At 37.5% G+C, this 27,751-nt stretch overlaps 1 protein-coding gene across 3 annotated transcripts in view; it reads right to left on the reverse strand.

Moving 5' to 3' along the window:
* Positions 1-27,751, reverse strand: part of DNAH7 (dynein axonemal heavy chain 7) — a 340,785-nt gene that overhangs the window by 38,881 nt on the left and 274,153 nt on the right. For all 3 annotated transcript variants that reach the window (XR_004176604.1, XM_009182666.4, XM_031651428.1), the window contains exons 52-58: positions 26,883-27,009; positions 25,829-26,023; positions 23,897-23,989; positions 16,956-17,132; positions 14,534-14,695; positions 11,431-11,631; positions 4,157-4,318 (exon numbers count right to left, since the gene is read on the reverse strand). Coding sequence is in view for 2 of the 3 variants with exons in the window: in XM_009182666.4 (XP_009180930.4) it covers positions 4,157-4,318; positions 11,431-11,631; positions 14,534-14,695; positions 16,956-17,132; positions 23,897-23,989; positions 25,829-26,023; positions 26,883-27,009 (1,117 nt within the window). In the remaining variant the exon portion in view is untranslated. The remainder of the gene's footprint in view (positions 1-4,156; positions 4,319-11,430; positions 11,632-14,533; positions 14,696-16,955; positions 17,133-23,896; positions 23,990-25,828; positions 26,024-26,882; positions 27,010-27,751) is intronic.

A 27,751-nucleotide genomic window follows, 5' to 3' on the forward strand; every position in this document is an offset into this window, starting at 1 on the left:
TTTTTTAAAAAAAAAAATTATATTGTTTCTGCAAAGTCCTGAAAGTTAGATGGAGTTCAGCATTTAAAGAGATATAACACTTTTGAAATTACTGCTACAAATCCAACAGGCACTTAATTTACTCTCTCCAGCATTTAACAGGATGAACTATTCTTGAAACTCTTTATTTACTCAGATTGCTCACTCCCGTTTTTATCCTGGCTGCACCGTCTGCCCTCCACGTCTTCTGTTCTCTCTCCTACCAATGTTTTTTGGTGCTCACCAACATATAATCTGTGTTCTCTTCTTTTTCTACAGCACAAGGCCTCCCCTTTAAATCTATTTTCAGGCTTCTCCTAACACTTGAATAATCTATAAATCTCTATTTTGTGCTCTCTCTTCCCTTGAGTTTTATATCTATATGCCAAGAGCCTAAAAGACATTTTTACCTGGATATCCCCTCACCCATCTGCTCTATACCTATTAATGCCTGGTTCTATTCCCTGTCTGGATTAATGAATGAAAACAACACCAATCCACACCAGAAAACTCACATCAACCAAGGCTTCTCCCTCTCCCTTTACCATTGAATATCTAAGTCATTTCAATCATTTCCCCTACATATCCATTGTATCTCTACCATGTTCCCTAATCTTGCTCAAATGATTTCGTTTAGGCTCTTATCGTTACCCACCTGGGTTATCATGATAGTCTCCTGTATTACTTTCCTATGACACCAATAGGTGGCTTAAAATAATAGAAATTTATTTTCTAACAGTGCTGGAGTCTACAACTCTGAAATCAAGGGACTGGCAGGGCCACACTCTCTCTCAAGCCTCTATAAGGATCTTTCCCAGCCTCCTCTAGCTGTAGCTCCAGATGTTCCTTGGCTTGTGGCAGCACAACTCCAATCTCTGCCTCTGTCTTCACATGGCTGTCTTCCTCTCTGTGTGTGTTCAGATTTCTCTCTTTTTATAATGACACTAGTCATATTAGCTTAACAGCCCACCCTACTCCCATATGACCACATTATAACTTAACTAATTATACCCTCAATGACCCCATCTCAAAATAATGTCACATTCTGAATTACCATGGATTAAGACTTCAACATGTCTTTTACAGGGACACAGTTCAACTCCTAGCATCTCCTAAAACCAGTCTGCCAGCTAAGTCTCTCTAATCCACTCTCCATTCTGTTGCAAGAGTGATATTTCTAAAAGGCAAAAATAGTCTCCAAAAAGCACACCAGTAACAACAGAATAACCACCAAACTAGTTTGCATGGCATAATGTTCCAAAGCACTCATAGGTAACCAAAGTTTTTCACTGATTTGTACTTTTTTTAAAGACTATTTTTAAAGAATAGTTTTAGGCTCAAAGCAAAAATGGAGCAAAAGGTATAGGGATTTCCTACATATTCCCTTGTCCCCATACATGCATAGCCTCCTCCAGTATCAACATTCACGACCAGAGTGGCACATGTGTTACAAATGATAAGCCTACACTGTCACATCATTCATTAGGACTCAAAGTCCACAGCTGACATTAGGGTTCACTCCTGGTGTTGTACATTCTGGATTTGGACAGTTTCATAATGTTGTGTATATATCATTATAGTATCATATAGATATTTGTGCTGCCCTAAATAAAAATTATCTGTGTTCTACCTATTCATCTTTCTTTCCTACCTAAGCCTTGGGAACCAATAATCATTTTACTGTCTCCACAATTTTGCCTTTTCCAGAATGTCATATAGCTGAAATCACAGACTACATAGCCTTTTCAGACTGTATTCTCCCACTTAGCAGTATGCATTTAAGTTTCTTCCATGCCATTTTATGGCTTAATAGCTCATTTCTTTTTAGCACGGAATAATATCCCATTGTCTGAATGTATCACAGTTTATCCATTCACCTACTAAAGGACAATCTGGTTGCTTCCAAGTTTTGCCAATTATGAATAAAGCTTCTACACATGCCTATATGCAGGTTTTTGTGTGGACCTAAGTTTTCAACTGCACTGGGAAAATAGAAAGGAGCATGATTGCTGGATCATATGGTAAAAGGATGTTTAGTTTTACAAGAAACTGCTAAAGTATCTTCCATAGTGGCTGTACCCACACCAGCAGTTAATGAGAGTTCCTGCTGCTCCACACCCTTGTTAGCATTTGGTGGTGTCAATGTTCCAGATTTTGGTCATTCCAATAGATGTGTAATGGTCTCTCATTGTTTTAGTTTGTATTTCTCTGATGACATATAATGTGGGGAGCATCTTTCATATGCTTATTTGTCATATTGTATATATGTATTAGTGAGATGTCTGTTAAGATCTTTGACCCCTTTTTAAATCTGGTATTTTGTTTCCTTATTGTTGACTTTTAAGAGTTTGTTGGATATTTTGGATAATAGTCCTTTATCGGATATGTCTTTTGCAAACATTTTCTCTCAGTCTGTGTTTTTTCATTTTTGTTTTTGTTTTTGTTTTTTGTTCATTTGTTTCTTTTGTTTTTTTTTTAAGACGGGGTCTTGTTTAGCTAGGACTTGTATTAACTAGGACTTCTAGAACAATGTCGAAAAGCAACAGTGAGAAAGAATATCATTGCCTTGTTCCTGATCTTGGTGGGAAAGCTTCTAGTTTTTCACCATTTAAGTACAATTAGCTGTAGGTTTTTTGTATATTTGTTTAATCAAGTTGAGGATGCTCCCCTCCATTCCTAGTTTACTGAGAGGTTTTCTGTTGTTGTTGTTCTTGTTGTTGTTGTTTTGCTCTGTTTTGTTTTAAATCATGAATGAGTTGGATTTTTTCAGATGTTTTTTCTGCATCTATTGATATGATCATGTGATTTTTCTTCGTCAGCCTTTGAATTCATTAACTTAATTTGTAATATAAACCAGCCTTGCATACCTGCATACTTTTAACTGACTCTTCACTATAGAATATAATATTTTAAACTAGAACATACCCTACAAGTGTTCAGAACAAACTGTTAAATGGAAGAGCTTCTCATCCTTTTTTTTTTTTTTTTGTATTGAAAAGTGTAATTATAGCTTGAATACTTCCTCAGGCTCTGTATCACTGCATTTTTGCTGCCTTATTAGTGTATTTTTTGCACAAATGTTACTACAAGAAAATAGCTCATTAAATTTATGATTCTTTTGAATGTTTTGTCAAATTTAGATTCTGCAAAATTGAAGGCTTTCTGAATTCATTCTATAGAACAGGAATTTGTCCGATGAAACACAGAAGCTCAAATAAAAGATTCTTCACATAAGGTTAGATACAGTATCTGAACTCTCAGTATTTATTTTGTTCAGTTTCTTCTTTACTTTTGTAGAGATAGAATCCAATGGCTTTCTGTTTGTAAGCCTTTTTAAAAAGTCATAATTTACTAAACGTTTCAAAAACTAAAACTTTTTAATACTCAATTGATGAAATGATTTAGTTATAGATTTCAAACTAAATTTGAAAAAAATTACCAAAATTTAGAGGATTAGCTTTCAGAAAAAGGCTTCATATTTTTATAGGACATTAAGGTTTATCAAGTGCTTCTTAAAAGGTACAGGCATGTCGAAAATCCCATTAATAAGTAGCAAAGAGAGAAAGGGTACTGCCATGCTGCGTGCGTATGAGTACATCAGAATTGGAGAGGCTGAAATATGGTTGATGTGACAAGATTAGGCTCTTTGGCTTCTTTCCAGAATCTATACTCCAGGTTAACACCAATGGCTTAAATAGATTTTTTTTTCCTGACAAATGGTCCAAACTTTGGAATAACAGTATAATGACATTTTCCTAAAAATAAAGTCATACTCCACAAAAGAAGAAAACTGGTCTGTTTGTTTTTTACATTTTGGAACCCGGTTGACTAATAGTCTTCTCAAGTCCTTTTCAAAATAAGTATATCATCATCATTTTTGGATCTCCCAAAGTGTTTATGTAATCAAAATAAATGATATAACACGGGTTTCTAATAGACAAACTGATGTCCTAACTACCTAGTATAGCAGTTATAATATCCTAGGATAATAAAGTACTACTTAATAAGCTGTTGGGAACTACTCTCCTATTCATTTTGTAAGAATAGAAATTAATCAGAAGTGCCCACTTACTGTAGCACACTTATAGCATGATAAAGAACAACATAGGTAATGTCCTTGCTGTGATTTTTATGATACCTCATACTGGTTCAGGAACATGTGGAGTTGCTGTACACTGATTCTCAGATCAGTCTCATTGAACTCATAAGGAATATTCCAACCTAGGGGTCCAAATTTCCGTCTTTCTTGTACCAAAGCATGAAAGAAACACAGGCCATAAAGCAATTTCTTGAATTCCTCCTGTAATGAGAAGAAATGATGCCACATCATTATTTTCTCCATATATTGCATTATATTTACCATATTTTAAAATGAAAGCAAATTCTTTTCACTCGTAAATAGCATAGGGATATATTCATCCCAAATTATAACAGAATTAAGTATGTTTCTACAGCTCTTCATGCAAAGCATATCTATCTGTGTACATGGTCACATAGCTACACACACATAGCTATGCACCTCAGGTTTTTAGGAAGCATGGGAGGCTCATCTAACTTAATTCTGTGTTACAGATTTTGGAGGTCTTTACTAAAGCATCATAAGGCAACACTTAACAATTCCAATGTGTGCTCCCAGATCGCCATGGAGAAATGTCAAAGGATGTAATTCGAACTGATTAGACATCTCTAAAACCCACAAGGAGAATAGGAAACAGGGAAGACAGAACTAGAAAGAGGATTTGTGAAGAGATTTCCTGGGAGGGAACAGCTGTCATGCTGGGAGTCCCCTTCCCCTAACCCCCAGTGGGGAGGGTTGTGTGGGGTCTACCCTCTAAGTTCAAGTTAGTGAGAAGGAATTGATGGGGCCACATGGAGAGCTGACACATGTCCCCTGCAGTTGGGGCAGGGTGGAAAGCAGGGAGAGGATGGTAAAAGTGAAGTCGCCACACTCCTCCTACAGTGGGCCCATCCAGTGGGAATCTCAAGGAGTAGACAGGGAGTGTGGGCTGAGAATGGGAGCTGGGGGTCATTTTAAAGGTTCCCTGGTCAAGAACACTTCTGCCACAGGATGAGAACACCCCAAGGGTAAGAGCCTGTATGAAGGGAGTGCTGGAGAACCAGAAGCTGAGGAGAATTTGGAGCAGCCATCTCGAGTAGAGGCACTGCCAAAGGTGACAGAGTCACAGTCACAGGAGTCCAGCAGGGGAGCCGAAGGAGAACCCATGAAAACACTCACAAGAGATTTCACAAAGAGCTCAAGAGTCAGCTTTAAATGATTTGTCAAGTCCAGAGAGCTGTAGGCAATAGCAGCCCCCATCAGGAATTTCTGCCTCTCCCAGCCTTACCCTCACACACACTTGCTGCTGAGCAGTCTGCATCAGCAGCTATCAAGTGCAGGAGGAGTCACACAAAGAAAGATGCCAACTCCATCTTCCCCCAAGGGCAAGAAGCCCACCAACTACAGGCCCAAGGTGAGACACTGAGAAGTGGAAACCTAGATTTTGAATAAAAGTTGAATTAATGATCAATATATTACATCATACTTCTTGGTTTTTGAATCAAGGCTGGCTTTGCAATTTAAAATGACTATAGAACACTTTACTACCTAACAGTAATCAGAAAAGTCACAGAAACGACCTCTTATACAAGAGCAGGGGAAGGGTTTCCCTCATAGAATAAAATTGAAAGGGAGAGTGGGAGACAAAAGAAAAAGTAGCATAAATTTAACCACAGAGGTTAAACATGCTGGGCTAATTCTGGACTATTTTCAATATATTAGAGAATTGAGCAAATCAGTAAACGTGCTGATATGTTGAAAGCCAGGCTTCTCATTGTAGAAGAAAGGACATACAAATATGGAATGAGAAAAAGCAAAAAAGATATCTGAGAAGAGTGACTGAAATTGGAGGCATTAGTATGAATTCATCACTTATAAAATATGTATGTAGTATTTATGTGCACATGAACTTGTCTACATGCATGTGTATGTATATTTGTATATTTGCATGTAGGTGTGCATGTATATTTGTACATTTGTGTACGTGTGTACATGTGTATACTTCTAAGTTCTCTCCACTGAAAGCGTCAAGAAAATACAGACAATGCAGTAGCAATAAGCTCCTCTAACACCCAAACCATGCTCTCTAATGCCATTATCCATTAAAAGGAAACGGGATTCTTCAGAAAACTGGCTGATTCCAGAGCTGGGGAAAGATAGGTATACCATGAGCCTGGAACATCTTATGTCAGCAAGTAAGAGGTACTACTGCTACTAATCATCAGATAATAGAAAATTTTTTTAAAAAATATGGAACCTATACCAAGTACAGAGGAAGCAGTTTGAACGAGCCCTAATTGACCAACTCTGGAACAATCTGAGCACCAAAAGACTCAAGTATAGCAATGAAAATACTTAATGTACCATTGAGGGGAAAAAAAAAAGCCTAGGAATTCATAGTCCATGCCAATTAATGGATACACAAATGGCGGAGAAGGGAGAACTGTCGCTTATAGTAGAGTGCCAAGTCTTGAATGTGGAAGGGAGCACACGGGTGGGAAATAATATTTTTACAATCGTCACAGGAATAACTGGATTGGGTAAGAATCATTAATGATTACTAAGTCTGGGTTAGGACTGGATTTTGAGGAGGAATGGGATATTTTAATGGTGCTAAAGTATCTCCCCCACAGACTGATTATTCGTGGCAAAGGGGAAAGCAGTTATTATACAGTGAGGAAATAAGGCAATACTTTGTCTTGGTGATCAGAATTAGTATCATCAATGAAGGACAAATGGCATCATGTGCCTCCAGATGTGATCTCTGAGCATACAGCATCACCTATGGAATATCTTGGCTAAAAATGAATCACCTGAATCTAATTATGAGAAAACATTAAAAAAAACCAAAATGAGAAATTTATTAAAAACCAGAGAGGAAGTCCTAGCCATAGTAAACAGGCAAGAGAAAAAAATAAGACATCCAAATAGAAAAAGAAGAAGACAAACTCTTCTCTCTCTTTGCTGACAGTATGATTCTATACCTAGAAAACACCAAAGACTCTGTCAAAAGACTCTTAGAACTGATAAATGACTTCAGTAAAGTTTCAGAATACGAAATCAATGTACAAAAATGAGCAGAATTTCCATACACCAATAATGTTCAAGCTGAAAACCAAATCAAGGACACAATCCCATTTATAATAGCTGCCTTCCATCCCACACAATACCTAGGAATACATTTAACTAAGGAGGTGAAAAATCTCTACAAGGAGAACCACAAAACACTGCTGAAAGAAATCACAGGTGACTCAAACAAATGGAAAAACTCCATGCTCATGGACTGGAAGAATCAATACTCTTAAATGGCCATACACCCCAAAGCAATATATACACTCAACACCATTCTTATCAAACTATCAAAGTCATTTTTCACAGAATTAGAAAAAACTAATTCTACAACTCATAAAGAACCAAAAACAGCTTGAATAGCCAAAGCAATCCTAAGCAAAAAGAACAATACCAGAGTCATCATATTACCCAACTTTAAATTATACTACAAGGTTACAGTAACCAAAACAGCATGGTACTGGTTAAAAAAAAAAAAGAAAAGAAAAAGAAAAACAGACACATAGACCAGTGGAAAAGAATAGCAAACCCAGAAATAAAGCTGCACACCTACAGCCATCTACTCTTTGACAAAATAAGTTGACAAAAATAAGCAATGGAGAAAAGACTCCCTATTCAATAAATGGTACTAGGATAGCTGGCTAGCCATATGCAGAAGAATGAAACTGGATCCCTACATTTCACCATATTCAAAAATTAACTCAAAATGAATTAAAGACTTAAATGTAAAAATTCAAACTATAAAAATCCTAGAAGAAAACGGAGGAAATATCCTTCTCAAAACTGGCCTTAGAAAATAATTTTTGGCTAAGTCCTCAAAAGCAATTGCAACAAAAACAAAAATTGACACGTGGGACCTAATTAAACTAAAGAGCTTCTGCACAGTAAAAGAAACTATCAACAGAGTAAAAAGATAACCTTCAGAATGGGAGAAAATATTTTGCAAACTATGCATCTGACAAAGGTCTAAAATGTCCAGAATCTATAAGGAACTTAAACAATTTAGCAAGCAATAAACAAATAACCCCATTAAAATGGGCAGAAGACATGAACAGACACTTCTTGAAAGAAGACATACAAGTGGCCAAGAAACATATAAAAAAGTGCTCCACATCACTAATCATCAGAGAAATGTAAATCAAAACCACCATGAGATACCATCTTATACCAGTCAGAATGGCTGTTACTAAAAAGTCAAAACACAATGGATGCTGGTGAGGCTGCAGAGAAAAGGGAATGCTTATACACTGTTGGTAGGAATGTAAATTAATTTAGCCACTGTGGAAAGCAGTTTGGAGATTTCTTAAATAACTTAAAACAGAACTACCACTCCACCAAACAATCCCATTACTGCGTGTATATCCAGAGAAGATAAATCATTCTGCTCAAAAGACACATGAACTCATATGTTCTCAGCACTAATTGCAATAGCAAAGACATGGAATCAACCTTAGAGTATATCAGTGGTGGACTGGATTAAGAAAATGTAGTACTTATACACTGTGGCATACTATGCAGGCATAAAAAAGAATGAAGTCATGCTCCTTGCAGCAACATGGATGCAGCTGGAGGCCATTATCCTAAGCTAGTTAATGCAGGAGCAGAAAACCAAATACTGCATCTTCTCACTTATAAGTAGGAGCTAAACATCGGGGAAGACAGACACAAAGAAGGAAACAATAGGCCAGGTGCAGTGGCTCATTCCTGTAATCCCAGAACTTTGGGAGGCCAAGGAGGGCAGACCACTTAGGTCAGGTGCTTGAGACCAGCCCGGCCAACATGGTGAAACCCCGTCTCTGCCAAAAAATACAAAAATTAGCCAGGTGTGGTGGTGTGTGCGTGTAGTCCCATCTACTCATGAGGCTGAGGTGGGATAATCATTTGAGCCTGAGAGGTGGAGGTTGCAGTGAGCTGTGATTGAGCCACTGCACTCCAATCTGGGCAATAGAGTCAGACCCTGTCTCAAAAGAAAGAAAAGAAAGAAAAGAAAGAAAAGGAAGAAAAGGAAGAAAGGAAGGAAGGAAGGAAGGAAGGAAGGAAGGAAGGAAGGAAGGAAGGGAGGGAAAGAAAGAAAGAAAGAAAGAGAAAGAAAGAAAGAAAGAAAAAGAGAAAGAAAGAAAGAAAGAGAAAGAAAGAAAGAAAGAAAGAAAGAAAGAAAGAAAGAAAGAAAGAAAGAAAGAGACAGAGAGAAAGAAAGAAAGAAAGAAATACTGGAGACTACTAAGGGGAAAGGGAGTGAGGGGGCAAGGGCTGAAAAATGGTTGGGTACTATGCTCACTACCTGGGTGACAGGATCATTCATATCCCAAACCTCAGCATCACTCAATATACCCATGTAACAAACCTGTAAATGTTTCCCCTGAATCTAAAATAAAAGTTGAAAGTACAAAAAAAAAAAAAAAATACACACACACATACATTAAAAAAAAAAAGGAGGAGATGACTTCTTCAGAGATATCAATGTCATAAAAGACAAAGAAAGGCTGGAGAAATGTGCCAGATTAAAAAAGATGAGGCAATTAATACTAAACCAATGCTGTCATGGACAGGAAAATGCTCTAATGGACATTACTGCATCAACTGACAAAACTGAAACACAAATGATAGATTAAATAACAGCGTATCCTTCTTAAACTTACTAAAAGTAATAACTATACCAGAATAAGATAATATCCCTATTCTTACAAAATTTACACCAAAAAATGTAATGATAAAGGGCCATGATATATCTAACTTATCTAATTTACATGTACCTGATGTGGGGGCGGTGGAGAAATGGTGAGGGGAAGGGGGAGAGAGAGGAAACACAAATGATGAAGCAAAAGGAATAAAATGTTAACAGGAAATGAATATGGGTAAAAAGTGTAGGATGCTCCTTGTACTATTGTTATTTGTTTATTTAGAAATAGGGTCTTCTTGCTCTGTCACCCAGGCTGGAGTGCAGTGGGGTGATCATGGCTCACTGCAGCCTTAAACTCCTGGGCTCCCTCCCTCCTCAGCCTCTCGAGTAGCTGGACTATAGGTGTGTGCCACCAGGCCTGGTTAATTTTTTATTTCTATTTTTTATAGAGCTATGGGTCTCACTATATTGTCCACGCTGACCACAAACTCCTGGCCTCAAACCATCCTCTTGCCTCAGCCTCCCAAGGCACTGGGATTACAGGTGTGAGCCATCATGCCTGGCCCTTGTACTATTTTTTTGCTTGTAATTTTTCTGTAAGATTAAAATTATTTTCAAATAAAAAGTTAAAACAAAAATTATGATGTGCTGCTTTGGCATTTAATGAGACTTTGGTTTTGGTTTGGGCTGTGTTTCATAAATTCCTGGACCTCCACTATATGCAACTACTGCTGGAGAGACCTTTTGATCTAGAAGAAAGGGAGGGTTTGAGTGAAATTTTGCAAAGAGGCTCTGTCTAGTCCATCACATGCAGAAATGCCCTCACCACCTATCTGGGAGTAACCTGCTCTCTCTGGGCCTAATCAATGCAAAAGCTAGTCCTATGGCAGGTCTTAGAAGCTTAAGAGGTGGTTTGACTTACTTTTAAATATAGGCCCCCCCCCTTTTTTTCAGTACCCAAGACTTTTGTTTAATGAAAGTACTTCTTTATTTTTAATGTTTTCTTTTGATGTGCATTTAAAACAAATTCAGACATCAAGCGTGTGAGCTTTTTAATAGCAAAAACTTATGAAGGTTCATAACCCCTCTTAAAAAGAAACTCTTCCATTTTTAATTATGGCAAAACGCTGTGAAACAATTTTAGGTCACAGACATTCACATACACAATTCTAATCATGAAAGCAGTGGGTGGTTTCCCTGCTTGCCTGGTGACGCTAAAAAAGACCCTTATGAGTCCCATCAATCAAGGAGTAAAATCATTTTGGCTCTCATTATAGTTATATGAAGGAAATATTTTCATGTTTTAATTTAGAGACATGGCTCCAAATAGCACAAGGCTCAGTTAATATCCTGAAACAAGATTCTCCAACCTTGCAGATTTGTACTGGGAATGTCTTACAGCTGACTTTCTAAATAGAAAGCTACATTATTAATGACACCCCATAAGATCTCAGCTGAGCAGGAATGAGGCTGGTGCTAAAATTAAAATAAAATATTAATAAAATTGACTTCAGCACAGTCAATAATCAGTTATCAAAACCTACTGCACTGCGGTGCGGGAGGCCTATTTAATTTTTAGTTTTACTCAGTGCACACATCCATGATCACCAGGGGCCACTTGAACTGCTTTACAGGACCGAGGTAACAAGACTTAACCATTACTAACAGGCTTTTTGCAGCTGCCAAAGAACTCTGGATCAGAGATCGGGTCCATGAGGTATGATCGAATGATATTAGCCCGTAAACCTTTTGGTGCTTCATTGGTCATTTTCACTCCATTCTGCAGTACTGACACAGGGAAATTTGGAGATGGGTAACTTGTCAGCCACATTCGGAAATCTGGATGTGTTGACTCTGGGCTTAACTCCTGTAAGAAAATAAATCAGATACAAAAGGGTAAATAAAACCCAAAGAAAATCTCAAGAGCATACATATGAAGGATGAGTTGGAAGGGGGAGGAAGTATTTTTACAAAGTAGAAATGTAACTGCTACAATTTTCGGCAAAAGCTTTAAAATATGATTCTGCTCCTAAAACAATAATGCATAGTTGAGAAGGCCCAGCGTGCTGTCATTCTCCTTGGTAACATTAATTCATATGACTATAAAGTTTACAAAAGTGCTATATAATTCAGAGTTGGTCCAAATAACTAAGACATTCCCAAAACTCTTGTATGTGCACTGATGTTGCTGAAATATTTACAGAAATAATTCTCTGTCCCAGGGCTAGATTAAGACTAATCCATTTTTCTTGCTGTAGCCAGGTTGTTAGAATACACAACGCACTCAGATAAGTCAATATTAAACCAAGCAGAGATTAGATGAGAGAGAGTATTTTAAAGGTGAGAAAAACTGGGATAGTCTGAAACATCAAAACTTAGTATTAATCGCTCTATTTATTCAAGGGGATGGTCACACCTGGACTGCCAAGGGTAACAAAACACTCAATTAGCACCATTGCAAGGCCGTATAGGGCCTAGGAAGAATTATCATGGACCTTTCCCTCCCTTCCTGTCCAGTCCCACTTCCTACTGCTACCTCCCCCACTTGTCCATGTCAGTGTTATCTATGTTTCTTGAAATGGCAAACCTTTATCGGTAAAAAAAAAAACAAACCCTGAGCATTCCTATGGTGAAGGGGTGGATAAGGAAGGAGGCATAGATGTCTATGTTTTTAATAATAATATGGTGGGTGAAAGCACCATTCTTTTTCTCCTACCAGCTGCCCTATGGTCTAGTGACTTCAGTAACATGATTAATCGAATCTGAGCCAATCCATCAGGGACAGATTTCTCTCTTACAGGACTCTGTGATGGGTATATATAATGCAATTCAACAGGTCATGAGAACAGTCTGGAGACAGATGAATCATAAGCAGACAGGCACAAATATAAAACCTCTGATAGGCCAGGCATGATGGCTCACACCTGTAATCCCAACTCTTTGAGGGGCAAGATGGGCAGATCACCTGAGTTCAAGAGTTCGAGACCAGCCTGGACAACATGGTGAAACCCTGTCTCTACTAAAAATACAAAAATTTAGCTGTCCATGATGGGGAGGGTGCCTGTAATCCTAGCTACTCAGGAGGAGGAGGCACCAGAATCGCTTGAACCTGGGAGGCGGAGGTTGCAGAGAGCCGATATCGTGCCACAGAACTCCAGCCTGGGTGAGAGATTGAGACTTCATCTCAAAACAACAACAACAACAACACACCTCTGACACAAGGCGTGAAGCATGAGGAGATGTTGTAAGGCAAATGGTAAAAAGAATAGTTTTTCAGGCAGAAATTACATCAACTATGATGGCCTATATTCTAGAGAAAGTGCGCTGCACCAATAAAAGTGAAAGCAGTTCAAAAGTCTGGAGCATAGAAGTCACGATGAAAGTGGCCTGAGAAGAAACTGGAGAAGTAGTCAAAGGTCAGGTTCTGAAGGGTGCTGTAGGTCATGTTGGGGGTTTGAACTTTGTTGTGCGTGCCTTGGGAGGCCATCAAAAAGAGTCAGGCAGTGAAGCAACATCCATTCACTAATTCAATAAATATCTACCGATTGTATCCTATGCATCTCACTGTTCAAGGTGCTGGAGGGAAAGCAGAGGATACAACAGATAAAGACAAAGTCACTGTCTCTTAAGGATGCTTTACATTCTAGTGGACACATACAGAAATAAACTGGTGCTATGATACAGAAAACAAAAGCCAGATGAGTGAATGGTGCAATTTCTTTTTTGAGACACAGAGTCCTCGGCCTGTCACCCAGGCTGGAGTGCAGTGGTCGATCTCAGCTCACTGCAAGCCTGCCTCCCAGGCTGGCCCATTCCTCCTGCCTCAGCCTTCCCGAGTAGCTCGGGACCTCACAGGCTCACCACCGCCCAGCTAGTTTTTGTATTTTTTAGTAGAGACGTGTTTCACCATGTTAGCCAGGGATGGTCTTGATCTCCTGGATCAGGATCCGGCCTCGCCTCGGGCCTCCCAAAGTGCTGGGATTATGGCTTGAGCCACCTGCCTGCCTATGCAAACTCTATCACCACAATTTCATGCATATTTAGGAGGGAATTAGGAGGGCTAGAGCTGGAAAATTCCAGATGATTCATTTTCACTGTGTTTGTTGGAGATCAAGTGCCAGGCTCTCGGTTTACTCAGTTGAGCTACAGGGAGTTTTTTCCTGAATTTCTGCCAACCAGAACAGGGAGTTCCATGACCCACTGCAGGCAGTGGGTGGGACTCAGCCTTTGCCTCAGATTGTTCCACTGTGGTGCAGGGTAACTGGCCAACTGGGAGAGAAATAAAGAAAAAGTGATATTCTGAAGCCTTTGAGAGGTTAGAGAGTGCCGCCATGAATTTCACTCTGAACAGTCCTCCCTGGTTACTTTTAGGCCATTGTTATAAAAGGAAGCGACAATGCTAGTTCACTCCTGTGATACTTCTCCTCCCCGAGCCTGCTGCCTGGGATTGAGATATTTCCATCTCACTGGCTACGAGCCCTCAGTCCTCAAGTAAGAGGATTTGCCAAGGCCTGGCTAAGTGTTCTCACCCTGTTCCTCCGGCAGATCTGGTTTTCTCAATGTGAGCCTCTCTCTCCTGGAATCCAGTCAAAGCACTAACCTGCAACTCTCCAAATGGAGAGGAATGGAGCTACCTGAACTCTCCAAATGGGAGAGAATGAGCTACCTGAACTCTCCAAATGGAGAGGAATGGAGCTACCTGAATGTTATGTATATTACTAATTGGATTCAGGGAATACAATCTAATAAGTATAAACTTGCATTTTTACCTCACAGACTTTCTCAAGGGTTGGCATCCAAGACGTGGCAAGGTGACAATTCTGAAGAACAACCCAGGTTCCTTCCTTGACAGCTTTTTCTAACATCTTCATAGCAATGGGCCCTTGGCCTTGACCAAGAGATAAAGAGCTAAGTTTTGATCCCCCATACCCCTGTGTACAAGAATAGTAAAGATGTTATTTAAAATCACATTTTAAGAAACATCAATATTGTTATTTTTTAAAATGTTAACATTAACTATATTACAATTTAATTGGGTCACAAGTCTCAAAAAGTTAAACACATGCGTCCCTAAAAACCTCTCTTTGACAAAGAATCTTATAAACACTTAGGTAAAAAGCAAGTCAATTCATGTAGGAAACAGTCATGGCAATAAATGGAAAATTCTGTAGTCTTTGGTTGTTGATAGAAGGGATAGAAAGAATAAATTAAATAGACTGTTAACATAAGGAGGAGGTGAAAGGCACTGGCAGTCTTGCAGCAACTCCTAAAATTCAAAGCTGAAAAGAAAACTAAAAAGAGACAGATGAACTTGTCCTGTTTCCTCCAGATCTTTGAATAACTATATTTTAGTTATTTTGGCTACTGTATAAAAGAGAATTTTAAAAATTGTCACGGATTCCCATGTCAGTTTCTTTAGAGAATTCTGTGGGAATGTTTTCCTGTATTCAGTTCTACTGTATTCCAATTCGTCCATGGCTTCTGGGTCTCATTTCTAGGGTAGTCATCACCAGACTGCCCCTTTAGAAGAGGCCTGAATATGGAAGAGTGGGGTCTCAGTCCCTCCCGAATGCCCATGGCTTATTGTCACTAGCTAGCTGGTAGAGGCAGCAGAAAACAAAGTAGAGCTGGATCCTGCTGTTTCTGGAAGAAGTGGAGACAGCAAGTGAAGAGAATGTGCGGAGCAGGACCCACATAGGAGCCAGAGAACAATCTTATATACAATGTGAGGAGAGATACAAAGAGCAGCTCGGAGGGGCTCAAAGGGTCGTCAAGCTTGTGTTGATTAGGAGAAGTAAGTCCTACATAAAAGTGAACACCTCCGCCACTCCCACTCTACTCCTACCCACCATTGCTCTTCCTGGACTTTCAATAGCCACCCCTCCTTACTAGTGGCCTCCTTCCATTCTGCACCACCCAAATAAATTCTTCAGGCTCCAACTAGGATGAACTTTATAAATTATAGGTCAGATCATGTCAGTTTGCTGCTTAAAACCCTACTCCTCCAACTTCCCATCTTACTCAATGTCCTTAATGTGGCCTACAGAGACCCTACATGATCTGGTTCTTCACATATCTCAGAGCTCATCTCCTCCAATCACCACAGCCACATTCCAATCCTTCTTCAACAAATAGAAAGTACTGTGCTAAGCTATCTATTCTTCTGTATATAAGAATTACGCTCATGCAAAAATATGTAATTCAAAAATCTGGAGGAAATAGGACAAGTTCACCTATTTATAGTTTTCTTTTCAGCTTTAGATTTTAGGAGTTGCTACTACGCAGCCAGTCCTTTTTATTTCCTCCTTATGTTAAAAGTCTTCTTCAATTTTTTTCTATGCCTTATATCAATTTTTTTGGCCTAGTAAATTTTTTTTTAACCTCTCAGCTACGTGGCCTTTGAGGAGATACTTAACCTCTCCATGCTTTAGTGTTCCTATCTGTATAATAAAGATACCACCGTCTACCTTATAGGGTTGTAGAACATGTATGTAACAAGGTCTAGCAAAGTCAACAGTGTACATTAAGCACTCAATACAAGTGGTGGTGGTGGTGGTTTTAGAAATATCAGCAGCATTACCACACTGTGTTATTTTAATCGTACCAAATTGGAAAAAATTCAACTCAGGAAATGCCCAATCATCTGTTTATCATTTTCTTGTTCTAGACCATATGATGTAAGAACATTTGTACTGAATTCATTTGAATTAATTTTAAGGACAGACAAGGCATGTAAATAGTAGAACATATTTTAATCTAATACAGTGACCACAATGTACAATTGTTTTGGAAAGTCAAAGAAGGTCCCCCTTTAGAGAGTGGCAGAGGGGTGGGATCAGAAAAAGTGCACCCCTGTGGTCACTGTCCAGGCTTGAATTTATGAAATCAACTCAAGTTCATATACTGGTGTAAATAATGCCAAAGAGTTTCCTGTCCCCCCACCCCAAATAAAAGTAAATGCCCCTTAAATCCCAATTCTGGTTTTAATTAGATTTTAATTTGGATAAGGAGTTCTTTTTTAGTGTCAGTGCTGCCATTTTAGTATCATTTTCTTGGGATTCTGTCAACTTTTGATAACTTTCAAAGGTTAAGTGACAAATTTCTACCTTTCCCTCATCCTTAAAATTTCAATTATAAGCAAGTATTGCTTTTTAAAAATAATATTCGATAACTTCATCTATTGTAAGGTACCTGGTCATCGGCAAATTTTAGAAGGGCAGCCATGGGATCTGCTCCAGGAGAGAGCACGAAAATCAGTGGTGCACAGCAGTTACTGTCTCCAAATGCCTTGGCTAAATCAAAGGGGGGTGGTTCAATGAATGGACGCCCCAATCTGTTGATTATAAATTCTTGCAACATTGGAATAACCTAGAAAGAGACAAGGATATAGTTGGAAAAATATTTGAAATCTGCCTAAAACCATTAAAAATTTAGATTCAAAAGTGTTTTAAAACAAAGTACCCTAGCTCTATTAGTTTAGGTATTCATTAATGGTGGGGAGTCCAAGGCATCAATGTTTATATAAATGCCTTTTAGATAGGAAATATCATAAAATATTTAGATAATAAAAGGTTAGTGGTAATTGACATAAACATTCAAAGACTTTTTTGGTCCCCTTGAAATGAATGTTCAAGACATAGTGGTTGAAGAAGAAACCTGAACTCTTAAGTTATAAAACACTAATTATGTTTCAAAAATTCACAACTCAAAAGTAGAAATTGTAGTGTAAGTTGTGCAAAATTTCCCCACATCATCAAGAAAGAATTGATGTCAGTGTGGAAAAGAAAGAGAAGGAAAGTAAGAGCTCTGTTCAAGAGAAGCAAACCATACAGCCAAGAAACCAAACAAAACTATGTTGTGTAGAATTTCTGACAGCATGTCTGAGAATTTTCTGGAGGCCTGTTTGAGAAACAGCAGAACTCTGCAGCTTGGTGTCTCTGTTAATTGGTCCTTTTCAGGCCTTGATGCGGGGGTGGAACTGCATTAATCAGTATGACTGATGTACAGACTCGGGTACATCATTCCTGCTTTCTGACGAAGGGTCTACACCAAGCCGTTTATGATGGATCTATTCTCATGATCCTCACACCTCCCATTAGGCCTCGCCTCCCAACACCGCCACATTTGGGATTAGATTTCAAGGTGAGTTTTGATGGGGACAAACTCAAAGCACACCAATAATTAAACAAATTGCGTTCATCTTGTTGTCCATATGTATATTTGTAGCTGCTATTTATTTTCAAACTGAATATAAATTCCTATCATGGCAAGTGGATGTGTGATAAAAAAGATATATATTTATTACTCTAAAGTAGCTACTTTAAAGAAGTTATTTGGTATTTCAACACTCTAACATGATATTGTTAATTCAGCTTGGTTGTCTTCTACGCAAAAAAGAAAATTCAATATATAGCAAAGCAAAGAAGGCCTAAAAATGCTTCTCCCTGAACAGGGGATTAAATGCTATATTAGTAAAATGTAAGGGATCTTTTTCTACTTCACTTTTCAAGGGCACGTCTGCAATGCTTCTGATAAAGTCAAGCAGGAGACATTGTCACCTGGCTCCCATGTTCATGCCTCACTCACATCAAACAAAGATTTTGACACCTTCATTAAGTTTGGCAGAAATTGAAACAATGTTGTTAACTACTCAGCATAAAACTACTCTATTTTCTTGGAAAAAAAATCAACTGATACCTACTTTTACTCATTAAAAAAGTCTCAAAATGAAAAGGAAAAGTAAACCTAGGAACAAAACACAAGAGAAAGTAACGTGGGAGAGAAGAATCCACTCATGTTTCAATTTTCTCCTTTGTTTTTTTCAAATCTGTACTCCCTTTACTACTATGCTTATCTTTTCCCATATCCAGTACTTTCGTGCTGACAAAACAAATGGAATGAAGCGAAGAATTAGTCAATACGAAGTTAAGACATGCTTTGGGTGTCTGCTTCCCCTTTGACCTTCTGCCATGCTGTGACATTGCACAAAAGCCCTCACCAGAAGCCGAGCAGATGCTGATGCCAAGCTTCTTGCACCTCCCAGCCTGGAGAACCATGAGTTCTAATCTCTCTTCTTTATAAGTCACTAAGCCTTAGGTTGTCTGTTATAGCAACACAAAACAGACTAAAACAATTATCTAATTTCAATTTCTCATCTATTAACTACCAAAAGTACCTTTTTTCCTGCTCTGAAGTATATATATATATATATATGCACAAAATTGTCATAAATATTTGTTGTTCATTTTTTTAATAACAAATTCTTGCAAATGAATGGATTGCCCCTTCACAGAATATTGTGAACACTACCTTATAGTTTAAAATTAAACTCCTAGTAGATAAGGGGCTACAAAAGCATACCAATTTCAGAAGGCAACAGCGGTATCTCAAGAGAAGGAGTAATGGAAAGATTTTTTGAAGGCCCCAGCATCACCTCGACTGAATAGCTGCTTAGATACAAGAATGGAATTGTGTATATATACAACACACTGCACTATGTTGACAGTTCCATCAGCCTGCAACTTTTCTCAACTTGAAGCAAACTGCAGGAGCAATGTGCAGGTGCCAAGTATCTCAAAACGATGGTCTACTCTGGAAAACATTGCAAATATTTCCAAATGTCGATTTTATAGTCTATGGAACATTTATTTACACAAGATCTGTAAGTAAAAATAACTGACATGTCACAATGCCTTCTAAAAAGTCAGTCCTAGTGCATGTGTGACTGAGATACTGAGGGTGTTAGGGTGGGGAGCTGAGAGCCAATGAAGGAATATCTGTGTTAGAGATTAGATTATTTTTAATCCCTCCAATATTTCTCTAGATTCATTCAAACATGGAAAATGTATAGATGCAACAACACATCCATAAATGCCTGATAGCATGGACTTACCTAAGAGGATGGCTTATATACTGTTTGTGCAAAATAAACATCTGTTGAATGAATAAATTGATAAAAAGCTCAGGATGCCCACTTTTGTGAAAGTGGAGTTCTAATTACAAAAATATTAAACAAAAATCACAGAATAATTAATTCATCTATACATAAAGTTTCATTTATAGATGTTATTTTATGTTTCAGGTTTTTTTTTTCTTCTTTAAAATCTGTATAAATTTCAGCCAGGCATGGTGGCTCACACCTGTGATCCCAGTACTTTGGGAGGCTGAGGCAGATGGATCACCTGAGGGCAGGAGTTCGAGACCAGCCTGGCCAACGTGGTAAAACCCCGTCTCTACTAAAAATACGGGTATGGTGGCGCGTGCCTGTAATCCCAGCTACGCAGGAAGCTGAGACACAAGAATCACTTGAACCCAGGTGATGGAGGTTGCAGTGAGTCGAGACTGTACCACTGCACTCCAGCCTGGGCAACAAGAATGAAACTCCATCTCAAAAAAAATTTTTTTTTTAAATTAGCCGGGCATGGTGGTGCATGTCTGTAATCTCAGCTACTCAGGAGGCCAAGACATGAGAATCACTTGAACCCAGGAGGTGGAGGTTGCAGGGAGAGGAGATGGCGCCACTGTATTCCAGCCTGAGTGACAGAGAGACTCTGTCTCAAAACAAAAAAAAAAAAGAAAAGAAAAACAAGAAAACAAAAACTTTGTATAAATGTATAGGGTGCAAGTGTAATTTTTTACATGCACAGATTGTGTTGTGGTAAGGTCAGGGCTTTTAGGGTATCCATTACCCAGATAATGTACCTTGTACCCCTTAAGCAATCTCTGGTCATCCACCCCGCCACACCCTTCACTCTTCTGAGTCTCCTCTTTTTATCATTCTACACTGTATATCCAGATATACACATCATTTAGCTCTCACTTATAGGCGAGAACATTCAGTATTTGTCTTTCTGTGTCTGACTTATTTCACATATGGTAAATGTTTCAGATAATTTGAATGGTCACAGATGTCAAACTTACTGCAGGAAAATGAAAAATATCCTAATTGTCTGTCCCAGGCCTTGGCCTTGCCCTTTTCTTTATTATTATTTTCCTATAGCTGGTCTTTTCTCGATAGATTTAAAAAAAAATTAACAAAAAAACCCCAGTTTCTCCGTAATCTCTTTCCTCTCAAGGCTAACTTCATGAAATTATAGTTTTGCAAACAAAATGAAAAGAACACGAGTTTTAAGTGCATGGTTTTACTTGAAGCAAGTCTGAATTATAAATGGCCTCACTGCTGTGAGTGGTTCAAACTGGTGTCAGTCACTTTGCACAGGCAAATGTGTCTGGCAGAGTGTCATTCTTCTTTCTGTCTGCTGGCACTGGAGGATCAAGTGAGGGGTGCTCACCTGAGAGTGATCAGAGACACACTGCAGTGTTTCACTCTTAATGTTGAAGCTGAACAAAACTTACTTGCTCCCAAGACTGAAGTGTAACTCCCGAGGTAAATGAACCTGTGGTAGCTATTCAGTTTGCAAGGCAACAGAATTGGGTTTGCCTCTTCAATCTCATTATGCCAGTGTTAGGTTTGTAAAATGAAATCTGTCAGTAACAAAACTTACAGACTAATTTAGGCAACCATTCTCCCAAAGGCAGGAAAGAAGTTTGTGGTCTTCTATGTATGTTTTGCTATTTATTGCAAGTTCCTACTGGATTTATCTGAGGCCAGAGAAACATATTAACTTATATTTGACAAGTTTCTTATTGAAAGCTGATTAATTTGCTGTTCGTTTACCGTTTAGAAGGATAGAACTGTGGCCAGAAGCTTTTCATTTTGTAAATGGACTCAAAACATTCCACACCTCAGGATTTATCCATTTGATGTTTCTTTTGTCAATAAAACACTATAAACTATTAAATTCTAAAGGAAAGTGCAAGCCCATCTCATTTTTTTCTACTGGTGATTTAGTGAGAAGCTTTTACATTTTTTCAAACCGGAGCATTAGAGGGCCTGCCATTTGTGGCTTCTTACCACTGAGTGAGGCTGGTTTTGAGGGGAGAGGGGGGAAAAGAGATCCCCCCAAATTGTGCTCATGGAGCGTACTGTAAACTAGAGATCAACTAATTGCTGATTTTCCTGGATGTCTGTGGCTATACAGATTATCTCTTAGAGATGACAAACAGATAAGCTCTTATAGAGTACTAGCTCAGATACCAGCCCCATACAGCACTCTTCCTCTCCCTGATATTCTACTACTATTCTTCTTTGGAAAACCATTCTTTTAAAAGCATAATAGCTTTTAAAGAACCAGAAATATTGGTGAGTAGTATTGTCTACATTTATCTATCTATCCAAGTAAAATTGGGAAACTAGATGAGATTTTTAAATATATATGAAGATGTTACAAGACAGAGGGCTAAAGTATTAGGCAAAGTAGCTGAGAGAAGTATAAAACCATAAATTTAACCCCCACTGATTTAAAAACAAACAAAAAACATGCAAACCAACCTGTGCCCCCCCCACCAAAAAAAACCCTCAGCTTGACTATGTAACTTCCCACCTCCCTCGATTATACTTTAAAAAGAGAGTGAATGTAGAAAGAGATACTTGATCTTATTAATAGCTCCATGTATTTTCAGATTAAAGTGTCAAATTTTTAAAAACATAGAATTGGGGGAAATATTTGCAGACGAAACTGCTGCAATTAGAAAATGGCTTATTAATCACTTTTAATTATACTTAACATAAAACATGAACCTTTTTTTAATATTGAGGGGGGAAGGTCAGTGGTACATCCAGAGCCATTATAGTATAACAGTCTTTATCTAGCTTAGGAAACAAACTGGAAAACCAAAAATGTTAATAAAATATTTTAGAGCAGGAAGCCACATTAAACAAGAGTGTGAAGCATCTCATATTCTCCCATATTTAATATGTGAAGTGAAAACTTGTGAGGCTTAACACTAGCATTTTCATGGAGACTGAATTTTTTAAAAGGGCTACCAAGGGGTAGGATGTTTCACCAGGGTCATAAAGAATGCTAAACCACTGTAGTTACTTCCAGCATCTGAGAGCAGGGTAGCAGAGTGACTTTCGTGGACCCAAGGTACTTCATAGGCCCCTTTCTCCATTAAAACAAAATGAAAAATTATATTTTACCATTGTTGGTATAAAGACAAATATAATACACACTGGATTATATTCTTCTGATTTTAAAAGAAACTACAACATTTTCATAGACCCCCTAGAAGTATTCTGGTTCCCAAGCACTGTGCCTCCTCTGCCTGATGGATACTTGGGCCTTGGCTAAGAACAGACTGCCACATCATGAAAGAATTACATGTGTTCAGTGAACAGACTGGGGCTCATAGAGGAAAAAATGCCCCTACCCCATATTATCACTGATGTGTATTTTTAAAAAAATAATACATTGCTTTGACAATCTAAGCTCTGCTTTATATTTTTCTTTTGGTTAGGATGGAGACATTGTCTCCTATTCCTTAACAGCTGAAACTGAATATAATAAGTTTTGAAATATTTATGTCAAACTTTTATTTCAGTGGTAATAATGGACAACTAGGATATTTTCTCAATTTTTTCCAACATAGCTAATGTCTATTTTTTTTAGAGTATATTGATATCTTTGTGGATATTGGTCAATATTCATAGGTGAATTTTTTTATCTAATACAAATGAGGATGTCAATGAATACTGACATTTGCTAATATAACAGGTCTGCTAATTCACTGGTTATATAATTTATTATTTAAAGAAGTTAAAAGTAACAATATTGATATTTTCCTTTGTTGTCAATAATGACAAATGTCTTAAATTCAAGTTCCAACAAAAAACTATACATAAGGATAGCATTTGAGAAGTCCAGAGATTCTAGTCTATCAGCTTGATGTTAACCTCATTGACTAATTTCACTAAAGTATTAACAGTAAAAATGAGACTACAAACATGCAAAGGGAGTAGATTGTGAGTACTGAGAACCATAAATTAAAAACAAATAATCACAAAATGAATAAAATTATACAATATAATCCAATTAGTTACTAATTTAGGATGGTTTTAGAAAAATATACAAACTTTTTGAAAAAATGTCTGCATTAGAAATAAGTGGGATTATTTCCTGCAGGCTCCTCTACCTCCCCCATGATGAATATATAAGGAAATGCACATTTGGATGGACTGAGCAGGCATAAGGCTTTGGAATTGTTGAGCTGTTTTCAAAGCCCACATTTACCTTGTCTGGCCTCAAGCAACGTATAATAAGCATCCTTTGAAACTCATTTGCTTTATCTTCCCATTCTTCAGGGAAAACCTCATGGTGTGGTTCCTAAAATTACAGTGTAAATAATTCAGTGTTATTTTGGGGATTATAAAGAGAACAATGTCTTCACTTATAAACCAACTTTTAGAAAAAATATATAAATGAAATCAAGAATGCTTGTCTAAATTTTACTATTTAGTGTAAAGTTGGGACAAGGTTATAAAATAATGAGAAGAAAAGTTAATATACTTTAAAAGGAATCAAAGCAAGGACATGAACTAAGCAGGTTAATGTTGACATGAACACTAATAAACTAGACAAAAAGATCCCTATTATGAAAAAAGTAAATGTGCATATGCTAGTATTTTCCCTTTATTTCTCCAAACACTGGCATTTTCTTTTTTTTTTTTTTTAAAGACGGATTCTTGCTCTACCACCCAGGCTGGAGTACAGTGACGTGATCTTGGCTCACTGCAACCTCAGCCTCCTGGGTTCACGCAATTCTGCCTCAGCCTCCCGAGTAACTGGGATTACAGTGGTGCACCACCACACCCAGCTAATTTTTTGTATTTGTAGTAGAAATGGGGTTTCACCATGTTGGCCAGGCTGGTCTTGAACTCCTGACCTCAAGTGATCCACCTGTCTCGGCCTCCCAAAGTGCTGGGATTACAGGCATGAGCCACTGCTCCCAGCTGGAACAAAAACATTTTTAAAAACCTACCCACTTCTCTCATCATCTATTTATAAAAATAAATATTTCAAAACAAGTAAAAAGGGTATTGTACTGAAATTTATTGTATTATTTGTTTAGTTTTTTTAAAATATTTTTTTTTACAAAGAGAGACTTGAGAATGTGTGTAATGAAGAAGCCAATTGAGAGCTATTAAAAAATCACAAGAAGAAAGCCATCAGGATACTAGGAGGGGTAAACCTTGGTGGGGAAAAAAGGAGACATGTGTACCTGTGAAACTTTAGGAAAAGCTATGTGGTATCTCCAATTAGAAATCTTCATGCTTCAATACAGTACTACAATTTTAATTTTAAATTAGTTGAGGTACTCACAACACATACTTGTCTCTAGAAAACATTTTTATTACGAACAAGGAGACATCCAAAAGAGATCACTTCCAGATATTTGAATTCATGTGAAGACACAATCTCACTATCCCATATAATACAAGTAGGTGACAAAATAAAATATAGGTTAGCCAAACAAAACATACTCTCCGCATATCTAGCTTTCTCTCCTCCAACCTCTCCCAAGCAGAGCTCTTGCATATTAAACTCATGGAAAGCAGGAAGTCAAGAGGGTAGAAACAAAGGAATAGAAACAATTAAATGGGAATTGGAAAAATATTAGCCCTTGTGCTAAAGAAAAATGTAGAGAAAGCAACAATTGCTATATATCCCAGATGAGAAATTGTGAATATTATGTCTGTGTCAATTATAATACTCCCCAGTTAGTAAAACAAGGTCTCATGAAAATTGTTTTAGAACTACTGTACAAGATTTTCCTTTTCTCAAATGACACACACAAAAAATTTTATTAGCTCGTGTCCTGCATTCAGAAAATCTAAACAATAGCTGTTCCATACATTTTAACTCATCTGCTATTAGGATTGCCAAAATCTACATTGATAATGAATAAAAACCTGGCATGGAAATTCAACAAGAATATTTTCAAGAACCATGCAGCATTCTTGCATCTTAATACCTTTCAAGGAGTTTGAATGAAGTTCAAACAGAACCACTGACTTAGAAGTGGGGATAGCATAAATCAAAGTTTGCATTCTAACATGTGACCAGTTGTTTAAAGCTTATTTAAATCTTGCCTTTATGAAAAGATATTTAACATTCTTTTCTCCATTTAAAAACACTGGAATAAGCAAGAGGGTTAAAACATACCAAACTATCATATACTTTCTTCCATCCATCCTTTAAGTGCATAAACTCTCTACGAATGGTTTTGAAGGCAGGTAAATCATCTAATCGACATATTTCATCCCAGGATTTCTGAGGAAGCCATGTACAAGGGTTGGCATAAGGATTATCCAGTCCAATGCCACCAGTTAGCAGAAATCTCCACTCAGCTTTATTAATCTTTGGAAAACAAAGCAGCATGAAGAGTCAGAAATGAGTTCATCATAAACTAGTAAGCTTACAACCATTATAAAAGGGTTGAGTGCTGACTTGCAAGTTTCAGATGTGGTCTCTATGAAATTCTATAGCTAGTGATATAGCTCAATATTCATAAGAATTTCTCATGACAGTATACTCATGATAACCAGTTTTCAAAATAGTTCCATTTTAAATAGTTACTTTTTGACAATTTTACTCCAGAATTACTTGTCTAAATGTGAAAATCTGAATACGTTCCATTCGAATACATGTTTTCCAAAATGACTGTCTAGAGTCCTACTGGCTCTAGAAATTGTAGAAAGGCAGAACCCCACCAATGTGCCATGTTTTCGACTATTTTCCATAAAGTATAATGAGTTACTGGTATACATCTTTTGCAAGAAATACAATAAAGCCTTTATTTCTTCAAAATTCAACCATCACCATATGAAATCCATAAATCTTAAACATGTAAGTGTATAAAATAGTGACTTTACACAGATTTCAGTAACTTGCACAAGTCTTTAAAAACATTTACACTACTACCTGGTGTAAATGTATCAATATTAAGTAAATTTATATGCATAGTTCTGTGAAAATCTAATATAATCAATTTATTTTAAAACACACAAAAATTTAATAGTAACATAATGAATTCTGTGCTTAATTTATATCTCACTTCTGCGAAATTTATTCTCCTGATCACATCTTGCCTTAACTATAATAATAAACAGTATTATTGTTTAACTACTTACAATCTTTTTATATATGCTCCCACACAAATAAATTAATGAATCAGTGTTATTAAGGGTTTTTTCTTACAAATGAAAACAGTACTGACCAAACGCTCATGCAGCAGGAGATTTACAGTTAGACAAAAGGAAAAGAGCAGCTTATCCTTTTCAAAGAGTGACCGGCAGACATTAACATACAGTGAATAAGTAAAGTGATCCTTGAGAATCTGAAGCCTAAGGGTCAACAGAAAATAAAGGAAATAAATAAAAATGTACTTTAAAGGTAATGGGCTTAAGAAAAGCCATTGTACACCATTTACATGTATGTTCTTCTGATAAACTTTCTGGTCAATTACCCCCAAAACAATCAAGAATCCTCATTAACTGGGTGCCCCAATTTGAGAGCTACACAATGGACTTCAGTCCAAATGCATTTTACTGTGGACTGAATTTTTTTTTTAAACTTAATCTTCCTCTTGGAAAAAAGTTAGTGGATGGTATATTAATTTGTTAGATTAAAAAGTTTACAGACTTTTTATCCACAAAGCATTTCCGGGTGTAAAATTTCACCTCTTTATAACAAATAATTTCAAATGTTTTATATTATATATTAAATGAACAATCTAAAATTAGTAGCTTCTTTATTAAATTAAGTGTAGTATTGTGCTACTCATTACAAATTCATAAAAGCTGAAGAAATTACAAAACTTGGCAAACTCCCTTTTTATTTGCTAGAGGCAAAACATGAAAATATGAATAATCACAAGATTTCCTTTTTATTATTTATCTATTTATTTATTTTTGAGATAGGGTCTCTCTCTGTCACCCAGGTTGGAGTGAGTACAGTGATGCAATCTTGGCTCACTGTGACCTCTGCCTCCCAGGCTCAAGCCATCCTCCTGCCTCAGCCTCCCGAGTAGCTGGGACTACAGGCGTGCACAACCATGCCTGGCTAATTTTGGCAATGTCCTGACTG

This window comes from Papio anubis, chromosome 10, assembly GCF_008728515.1.
Source record: "Papio anubis isolate 15944 chromosome 10, Panubis1.0, whole genome shotgun sequence".
NCBI lineage: Eukaryota > Metazoa > Chordata > Mammalia > Primates > Cercopithecidae > Papio > Papio anubis.